Source organism: Oncorhynchus gorbuscha, linkage group LG04 (assembly GCF_021184085.1).
Source record: "Oncorhynchus gorbuscha isolate QuinsamMale2020 ecotype Even-year linkage group LG04, OgorEven_v1.0, whole genome shotgun sequence".
Lineage (NCBI taxonomy): Eukaryota > Metazoa > Chordata > Actinopteri > Salmoniformes > Salmonidae > Oncorhynchus > Oncorhynchus gorbuscha.
In genome coordinates, this window is record NC_060176.1 from 74428558 (window position 1) to 74439051 (window position 10494).

At 44.6% G+C, this 10494-nt stretch overlaps 1 protein-coding gene across 2 annotated transcripts; it reads left to right on the forward strand.

Annotated features, from left to right (window-relative positions):
• The first annotated feature begins 286 nt into the window (after window positions 1-286).
• LOC124033416 (coiled-coil domain-containing protein 112-like) lies at window positions 287-6055 on the forward strand. 2 transcript variants are annotated; one of them, XM_046345444.1, is made up of 10 exons: window positions 287-622; window positions 1083-1189; window positions 1280-1401; window positions 1515-1604; window positions 1776-1851; window positions 1964-2354; window positions 2548-2964; window positions 5447-5542; window positions 5632-5750; window positions 5837-6055. In XM_046345444.1, exons 1-10 carry the CDS (start codon window positions 578-580, stop codon window positions 5865-5867), a joined length of 1494 nt encoding a protein of 497 aa, XP_046201400.1. In that variant the 5' UTR covers window positions 287-577; the 3' UTR covers window positions 5868-6055. The 2 variants fall into 2 exon arrangements, with proteins under 2 accessions (XP_046201400.1, XP_046201401.1); XM_046345445.1 differs by lacking the exon at window positions 287-622 and adding an exon at window positions 706-794.
• Window positions 6056-10494: the final 4439 nt, after the last annotated feature.

Here is a 10494-nt window from a genome sequence, read left to right on the forward strand (position 1 = left end):
ATCCCTTTGAAATAAAGCATTTATAGACCTATTGTTCTGAGGGAGCAAGGAGAAACAGACTTTCCTTATTGGAGAGTCAACTGGATTAAGCGAGGGTAGGTCAAGAAGGTGAGGTCTGGCGACACCTCTAAATAACATGACAGTTCCAGATGGAATAGCATCAAAGACGTCATGGCGACGTTGGCTGGCTAAACTCAGTAGAAAACGTCATCGGGTCTAACGGTCTCTCACGCCAAACTGCGCATGTGCAGGCCATCAAATCAAACGAAAATGAATGAAAACGTGTCAGTTTGTCACTTTCACGAGGTTGGAGTACTAACGTGTTCAACTACTTAAGTAAGAGATTGGCTAAAATCTAGGTTTTGTCTTTAAAATTTGAGAAAATTAACAACCAAGAACAAATGTTTCACTTGTCTCATTGACTTCACGAACTCCAAACCCCGGCCTGGTCTATTTGGTCTGTTTCACGAGCCTTCCCGGAAGTCTTGCGATGTTGTGCCTCTGAGTTTTGAAACTCTGTGGGACGGTTCGGCTCAACAGATGTGGTGTCATTAAAGTTTTAAAATTCAATTTGAAAATGGCTTCCATAACGACCAAAGAGCTTTTTGATGCACAACTCCTGGTAATAACGTTTTATTGTCCTCTATATGTATTTAAATTATTGGAAGTTGCCAGCAAACGATACTCTACACAATATTATTTTAACATTGAGTAAAATCTTATAAGCTTCTTCGCTAAGAACAAAGGAAACCAAAATAGCTAACCAGCCAGCCAGGTTGCCAACAACAAACACAGTAATTATATTTTGTGTGTATGCTATGCTAGCTAACCTTGCTTTCTAACGTGCTTCACTTTAAACATACACGTTTTTTTATTCTGTTTGCGTTGCTGTCTGACAACTCTTTTGGGATATTTCTGCCAACTTCTAGAGACAGTAAATAATGACCACCGTAGGAGGAGTTGTCAGACAGCACAAACAGATCTGAGCCCAGGCTAGAATATTAGGTATTGCATTATCTAATGACAGAACGTATTGGCTGACTGTTAGACCTGGCTCATACTAGCTTTTGTTTTCTCATAAGGAAGGTGACTTCATCACAGCTACTCACCACAATGCACAACGTTTGGAAGATAGAGTTTTCCAACAAAAGACAGAGTTTCTCAGAAATGCAGAGAAACTTAGAAAACAGTAAGTTCCTCATATTAATATGCAGGGGAATTGAGATTATACATGCACATCTATTGTATTGAGACTCATTTTCTATTGTTCTTAAAACAGGATTGAGAAACTTGAGAAAGAGAAGATGTTGAATACACAAAACAGGAAGAATGGTCTTTCAGATGGATTTAGAGTATTGGAAGAGTTTGATAAAGGTCTTCAGGATGATCGAAATACTGAGCGTGTGTATTTTTGTGGTTTTAGTACTCTTTGTATGTCACTTCAATATTTTACTGACTAAAACGTAATTTGAACATCTTTAATAATAATGTTGCTCATGTTCTTTGTCCCTCAGAAATGAACGTGCAAAAGCATCTGATGAAAATCCATAATGGTGTAAATAAATTTCAGATGCAGCTGACTGACGTGAAGCCTACCCCTGAGTGTAAGTCATATGCTGGTTGATGGTTAAACATGTGCATGTTAAACAGTACAGATTGGGGAGTCATGACATTCATGTTTTTATGAAGCCAGTTCAATATGATACCCACTTCACCTCCCTTTATACAGGCTGTTATACTTTAACTACTTAGAAATGCTGTTGATTGTTTTTTAGTAATTGAGAAACTGAAAGAAATAATGACAGAAGTTGAAAATTCAATCAACACTTTCAAGGGGGATCAACGTCAAAGGTATGAGATGTTAAATATTTTAACAGCTGTCAGCTGTCATGTAATGCATGTTTCAAAATGACTTGATTATAGTTTAGACTGAGATTAAATGCTTCTTTCTTATTCTTTTTAGTTTTGAGGATCTATTGAAAGAGGAAAGAACATGCAGCCAGGAGATATGTGCTTTTGAAAAGAAGATTGAGACTTGGTCTTTGGCTGTAAAAGCAGACCCAAAGTTGCCCACTGCTCCCCCAGGCAAGGTGTGTCTGGCCAAAGCCCTAGAGGAGGACCTCCCACCAGAGGTGACCGCACTAGAGAGGTTCCTACAGCAAACTGGAGGGAAGCAGGGGGCCTGGGACCAGTATGACCATCAGAGCTTTCTGAAAGTGTGGACCAAGCACAATGGCAAACCAGCCTATAGGAAAGAGGCTTTGCTCTACCTGCCAGGCAAAACCCCAGAAGATGTTGAACAGCATGAAGATTGGTATCTTGAGCTCCTGTACTTTCAGGAGAAGAAGAAAGAGGTAGACTGGGCATCACTTTGTAGGAAATGTAATGAGTTTCCAGTCACTTTCAACTGTAGATGGCTAGAACAGTACTGCCATTTATGAGCTCTGAAATATCAGTCAGCTATTTGTTTTGAACTGTTAAATTGCATGAATATACTTGTAATATTAGTTTTGTCTTAATTTTGCTAATTTGCACTCCATGCACCAGGCCATTTACCGGTGGAAGGCTGAGAGACAGCAGGAGAGGGCTGCAAGGCTGCAACACCAGGATGAGCTGGAGAGCGTTGCCAGGAGGGAGAGGGAGGCGCAGGCTGAGACCCAGCAGCGTAGGGCTGAGGAGGAGAGGAGGGAGGCGGTGGCTCGCCTGGAGGGGTGGAAAAGGCAGCGCAGGCTGCGCCAGGAGCAGGAGGAGGAGCAGAGGCTCACTGAGGAGATCCTGCAGCGGAGACAAGCCAAGGAGGAGCGCAGGAGACAGCTGGAGGTGAAGCTGGTTCTGGAGGCCCACATTCGGCAGAAGAAGGAGGAGGAAGAACTTCTGACCATGCAGAAAGAGGAACAGGAACAGGCTGACATGGAGGAGAAGAAGAGACTGGCAGGCTACGGCATCAAACGCTTTCAGGAAAGGGTATGTGAAGGATCAGTATTTACAATGGTACTACTCAAGGTATTTTGTATATACAGTGAATTCGGGAAGTATTCAGACCCCTTGACTTTTTCCACATTTTGTTATAGCCTTACTCTAAAATTGATTAAATAAAACATTTTCCTCATCAATCGACACACAATACCCCATAATGACAAGGCAAAAACAAGTTTTTAGAAATGTTTGAAAATGTATTAAAAATAAAAAGCAGATACCTAATTTATATAAGTATTCAGACCTTTTGCTTATGAGACTCGACATTGAGATCAGGTGCATCCTGTTTCCATTGATCATCCTTGAGCTGTTTCTACAACTCGATTGGAGTCCACCTGTGGTAAATTCATTTGATTGGACATGATTTCAAATCAAAACTCTACCTACATGTATATATTACACAAATGACCTCGACTAACCAGTGCCCGCGCACAATGACTCTGTACCGGTACCCCCTGTATATAGTCTCCACATTGACTCTGTACCGGTTCCCCCTGTATATAGCCTCCACATTGACTCTGTACCGGTACCCCCTGTATATAGCCTCCACATTGACTCTGTACCGGTACCCCCTGTATATAGCCTCCACATTGACTCTGTACCGGTACCCCCTGTATATAGCCTCCACATTGACTCTGTACCGGTACCCCCTGTATATAGCCTCCACATTGACTCTGTACTGGTACCCCCTGTATATAGCCTCCACATTGACTCTGTACCGGTACCCCCTGTATATAGCCTCCACATTGACTCTGTACCGGTACCCCCTGTATATAGCCTCACTTGTTATTTTACTGCTGCTGTGTAATTATTTGTTACTTTTATTTTCTATTTTTTACTCAACACTTATTTGAATGAATGTTTCTTCATTTCTTAAAGCATTTTTGGTTAAGGGCTTGTAAGTAAGCATTCCACTGTAAGCTCTACACCTGTTGTATTTGGTGCATGTGACAAATACAATTAGATTTAAATCAAATCCAATTGACAGGCACACACCTGTCTATATAAGGTTCCACAGTTGACAGTGCATGTCAGAGAAACCAAGCCATGAGGTCGAAGAAATTGTCCGTAGAGCTCCGAGACAGGATTGTGTCGAGGTACAGATCTGGGGAAGGGTACCAAAACATTTCTGTAGCTTTGAAGGTTCCCAAGAACACAGTGGCCTCCATCGTTCTTAAATGGAGTTTGGAACCACCAAGGCTCTTCCGAGAGCTGGCCGCCTGGCCAAACTGAGCAATCGTGGGGAGAAGGGCCTTGATCAGGGAGGTGACCAGGAACCTGATGGTCACTCTGACAGAGCTCCAGAGTTCCTCTGTGGAGATGGGAGAAACTTCCAGAAGGTCAACCATCTTTGCAGCACTCCACCAATAAGGCCTTTTTGGTAGAGTGACAGACGGAAGCCACTCCTCAGTAAAACAAGATTCTCTGGTCTGATGAAACCAAGATTGAACTCTTTTGCCTGAATGCCAACCGTCAGGAGGAAACATAGCACCATCCCTATGGTGAAGTATGGTGGTGGCAGCATCATGCTATGGAATGTTTTTCATCGGCAGGGACTGGGAGACTAGTCAGGATCAAGTGAAAGATGAACAGAGCAAAGTATAGAGAGATCCTCGATGAAAACCTGCTGAGGACCTCAGACCCCTTCACCTTCCAACAGGACAACAACCCTAAGCACACAGCCAAGACAACACAGGAGTGGCTTCGGGACAAGTCTCCGAATGTCCTTGAATAGCCTAGCCAGAGCCCGGACTTGAACCCGATCAAATGTCTTGGAGAGACCTGAAAATAGCTGTGCAGCGACGCTCGCCATCCAAACTGACAGAACTTGAGAGGATCTGCAGAGAAGACTGGGAGAAACTCCCAAATACAGGTGTGCGAAGTTTGTAGTCATACCCAAGAAGACTTGAGGCTGTAATCGCTGCCAAAGGTGCTTCAACAAAGTACTGAGTACTATTTGAGGTTGCTCAAGTAGTACTTTTCTCAGTTATGTCTACTGGAGACTGCGGTGTCGGAAAGACTGGGGTGTCGGAAGGAAAGACTGGGGTGTCGGAAGGAAAGACTGGGGTGTCGGAAGGAAAGACTGGGGTGTCGGAAGGAAAGACTGGGGTGTCGGAAGGAAAGACTGGGGTGTCGGAAGGAAAGACTGGGGTGGAGGAAGGAAAGACTGTGGAGGAAGGGAAGGAAAGACTGGGGTGGAGGAAGGAAAGACTGGGGTGGAGGAAGGAAAGACTGGGGTGGAGGAAGGAAAGACTGGGGTGGAGGAAGGAAAGACTGGGGTGGAGGAAGGAAAGACTGGGGTGGAGGAAGGAAAGACTGGGGTGGAGGAAGGAAAGACTGGGGTGGAGGAAGGAAAGACTGGGGTGGAGGAAGGAAAGACTGGGGTGGAGGAAGGAAAGACTGGGGTGGAGGAAGGAAAGACTGGGGTGGAGGAAAGTCAAAGTATAATGGTTAACTGACTTATCTGCAGGACTTCCAGAAGTTGGAGACAAAAGTACAGGAAAGACAGGAGAAGGAAAAGCAGGAGCTGGATAGACAAAAGAGACTGGCTAAGCTGAAGGAGAAGGTAAGACCTTACACAGCAGCAGGCACGGATTCCATTGTACCCAATGTATGCCATCCAGTTATTTTCTGCTATTCATTTTATCTCATTAGGCAGAGGCTCATATCAGCAGAGACCCTTCCAGGCTCTGCAAACCCACCAAAGGATGGGAGGAACGCACCAAAGAGATTGGACCCTCTGGGGGCGGACCTGTATTACAGATGTTTCATAGGTGAATTAGCCCAAAACATTTTCATCAGCCACTTTTTCACTATCTTCTTTCCCTGTAACTAATCTATGCTCATCACCATCTTACAGGGCTGTCCCAAGCTGGAGACAAGACTTATGAGGATGTCTGACTGGAACCAATATTTTCTTTGCTAATTTGTATTTTATTTAATCATGCAAAATTCAATCCTCAATGTGGTCATTTGTCATTTCAACACACTTGTATCTGTGCTTTGTGTCATTTCCACTTTTATACTATACATTATCACATTTCTTATCTGAATTAAAACATGAATAACTGCTGGCCTACACCTGTTATTTGTCTTGCTACTTATTCTGAAATTAATATTATTATAAAAATGCATTTGATGGTAAATATTTTACATTCTTCAAATATATTTAGCCTCCAGTGTACCAAAACAAAACAAAAAATGTCAAACGTTGCAATGCAAAAGAATGGGAAACTGAGCAGAGTTGGGTTGGAAAACAGAAGGTTGAGCTCTGCTGAAGTCCCCATTTATCTTGTGTGATTTATTGAGGATGACCACCTGAATGAAACTTAAGAAACCCGTTTCGGATATGAAGAGGTGGTGGGTGAAGTAAAGGCTGTGAGGATCACGGGAAGTGGGCTTGGATCGCCTCTCAGGGAGATGGACAAGAGGGCGGTTATGCCCGAATGGTTGATGGATGTGGAGATGTCGTCAGAGGAACCCATAGAGGTCGTTAAGAAAGCGGGCAGGGGGAAAAGGAAGAAAGTGGAACATATTAAATGAGATTGAGGGTGAATTAACTGCGGTCGCAGGTGCAGTCGTCCTGTCCGTGATTGAAGATGATTTTGGCCCAATTGGAGTGAGATTTTTGGACATAATGGATCATTGCCTTCTGGTTGATTCATATGTGGTGTCAGGTTGTGTGGAGAAGAGGTTGGGTCAGTGAAAGTGGCTCGAAGTGGAATTGTGTTTTTCTGCCGTCCAGAGGGAGCGTGCGCTCCACACCATGCGACTGGGGTCAAGAACTGTGACTTGCTATGTTATTCAGAGCAGGGTGCCATTGAAAGGAGTGATAACTGGTGTGGCATTAAGTGTTGATGAGGATGAACTGAAATTGAAGATTCTCAATATCTGATGCTCGCTGTGTCGTGCGACGCAGACTCGGTAGAGAGCGTTGCGAAACAGAGAAGACACTGTATTACTGAGTTGGGATGCAGTCTTTAAAAGATAAAGTCAAGTTAGGGTCTGTAAGTTATCCCGTGAGAGCTTTTGTCCTGAACTAATTAACGTGTTTGAGGTGTCAAGCTTATGGTCATGTGGCAGCAGTGTAGGAGGGAGATTCCTAGATGTGAGAAGTGTACAGGAGGACATGAGACAAAGGAATGTGTAGTATTGGTGGAAAAATGTGTGTTTTTGTGAAAACTGTAGGGGTACCCATGGTGCTGGAGATGAGAGGTGTCCTGTGAGACAAAGGCAGGTTGAGGTTGCCAGGATCAGAGCAGTACAGAAGGTGTCATGTGCTGAGGCAGTGAAGAGAGTAGTACAGGAAGATTGGTCCAGAGTGAGGGATCCTGAAAGGGTCCCTGTGAGTAGGCTGAGGTCAATAGAGAGTGATAGGATGTGCTTCAGTAAGGTAGTTTTTTTGGCGGTCATGGTTGTCCACTGTACCGCAGGAATGTAATGTAAATCACAGAGGACAGATGTTGTGGTTGCAGAGAAGTACTTGGGTGTGTCACAGGAGGTTGGTGGCACCTTAATTGGGGAGGATGGGCTTGTGGTAATGGCTGGAGCGGAATAGGTGGAATGCTAGAAAATGCATCAAACACATGGTTTGATGCCATTCCATTTGTGCCGTTGCAGACATTATTATAATCCGTCCTCCCCTCAGCAGCCTCCACTGTTGGGTGCATGAGATTTTATTACAGAAGAGTTACAAGGTGTTTTGAGTAATAGTATCCCATCCTCCCAGGCGGCTGGCCTGGCTTAGGATCAGATAGGGCCAAAGTAGTGGAATAGTGGTGAGACTTTTAATGGGTGTAGGGTTTGTTGGTCTGGCAAATCATTCACAAAGTGTAATGATACTTACTACACAAATGTAGGCCTGATACACAGCCAATACATTAGGTAGTGGAATGCACCTATAACATTTGTTTGCGGACCGCTATAATACTGAAGTAGAAGTGGAAAAGAAGGTACGTGTGGTGAGTCGCACCCATTTCGAGAACTATGATGTGTCATGCGTTGCTCTTCAGAGCAGGGTATTTGTAAAGGGGATAATATCCGGTGTCTTGAGGGACGTTGATGTTGGACAAATGAAGAATATCCCAGGATGGTTGATGCACATTGGATGAATCGTGTGGTAAATGGAGTGAACGTAACGAGTCTGTCTGTTCTTCTGTTTTTTTAATACGGAATCCCTCCCTGCCCAGGTGAAGTTGTGGTATGTGAATCATCATGTTGGAGCGTTCGACCCAAGACTGATACAGTGTAATTATCACTGTATGGCTTTCGGACATGCCAAGTGTCTGTAGAAGAGAAAAGCTGAGATCAACACCATTATCCCAGAAACCCTAGATCCACTCCAATTTGCATACCGCCCAAACAGATCCATAGATGATGCAATCTCTATTGCACTCCACACTGCCCTTTCCCTCCTGGACAAAAGGAACACCTACGTGTGAATGCTATTCACTGACTACAGCTCAGCGTTCAACACCATAGTTCCCCCAAAGCTCATCACTAAGCTAAGGATCCTGGGACTAAACACCTCCCTGCAACTGGATCCTGGACTTCCTGACGGGCCTCCTCCAGGTGGTGAGGGTGGGTAGCAACACATCTGGCACGCTGATCCTCAACACTGGAGCCCCTCAGGGGTGCGTGCTCAGTCCCCTCCTGTACTCCCTGTTCACCCACGACTGCATGGCCAGGCATAACTCCAACACCATCATTAAGTTTGCAGACGACACAACAGTGGTAGGCCTGATCATCTACAAGACAGCCTATAGTGAGGTCAGAGACCTGGCCGGGTGGTGCCAGAACAACAACCTATCTCTAAACGTAAACAAGACTAAGGAGATGATTGTGGACCACAGGAAAATGAGGACCGAGCACGCCCCCATTCTCATCCACGGGGCTGTAGTGGAGCAGGTTGAGAGCTTCAAGTTCCTTGGTGTCCACATCAACAACAAACTAGAATAGTCCAAACACACCAAGACAGTCGTGAAGAGGGCACGTCAAAGCCTATTTCGCCTCAGAAAACTAAAAAGATGTGGCATGGGTCCTCAGATCCTCAAAGGGTTCTACAGCTGCAACATCGAGAGCATCACTGGTTGCATCACTGCCTGGTACGGCAATTGCTCGGCCTCTGACCGCAAGGCACTCGAGAGTGTAGTCCGCACGGCCCAGAACATCACTGGGGCTAAGCTGCCTGCCATCCAGGACCTCTACACCAAGCGGTTTCAGAGGAAGGCCCTAAAAATTGTCAAAGACCTCCGCCACCCCAGTCATAGACTGTCTCTCTACTACCGCATGGCAAGCGGTACCAGAGTGCCAAGTCTAGGACAAAAAGGCTTCTCAACAGTTTTTACCCCCAAACCATAAGACTCCTGAACAGGTAATCAAATAGCTACCCGGACTATTTGCATTGTGTGCTCCCCCCAACCACTCTTTTACGCTGCTGCTACTCTCTGTTTATCAAATATGCATAGTTACTTTAACTATACATTCATGTACATACTACCTCAATTGGCCCAACCAACCAGTGCTCCCGCACATTGGCTAACCGGAATATCTGCATTGTGTCCCACCACCCGCCAACCCCTCTTTTACGCTACTACTACTCTCTGTTTATCATATATGCATAGTCACTTTAACCATCTCTACATGTACATACTACCTCAATCAGCCTGACTAACCGGTGCCTGTATATAGCCTTGCTACTGTTATAGCCTCGCTACTGTATATAGCCTCTCTACTGTATATAGCCTCGCTACTGTTATAGCCTCGTTACTGTATATAGCCTCTACTGTATATAGCCTCTACTGTATATAGCCTCGCTACTTTATATAGCCTCTCTACTGTATATAGCCTCGCTACTGTATATAGCCTCTCTACTGTATATAGCCTCTCTACTGTATATAGCCTCGCTACTTTATATAGCCTCTACTGTATATAGCCTCGCTACTGTTATAGCCTCGCTACTGTATATAGCCTCTCTACTGTATATAGCCTCGCTACTGTTATAGCCTCGCTACTGTATATAGCCTCTCTACTGTATATAGCCTCTACTGTATATAGCCTCGCTACTTTATATAGCCTCGCTACTGTATATAGCCTCGCTACTGTTATAGCCTCGCTACTGTATATAGCCTCTCTACTGTATATAGCCTCTACTGTATATAGCCTCGCTACTGTTATAGCCTCGCTACTGTATATAGCCTCTCTACTGTATATAGCCTCGCTACTGTTATAGCCTCGCTACTGTATATAGCCTCTCTACTGTATATAGCCTCGCTACTGTATATAGCCTCTCTACTGTATATAGCCTCTACTGTATATAGCCTCGCTACTTTATATAGCCTCGCTACTGTATATAGCCTCGCTACTGTTATAGCCTCGCTACTGTATATAGCCTCTCTACTGTATATAGCCTCTCTACTGTATATAGCCTCTACTGTATATAGCCTCGCTACTGTTATAGCCTCGCTACTGTATATAGCCTCTCTACTGTATATAGCCTCGCTACTGTTATAGCCTCGC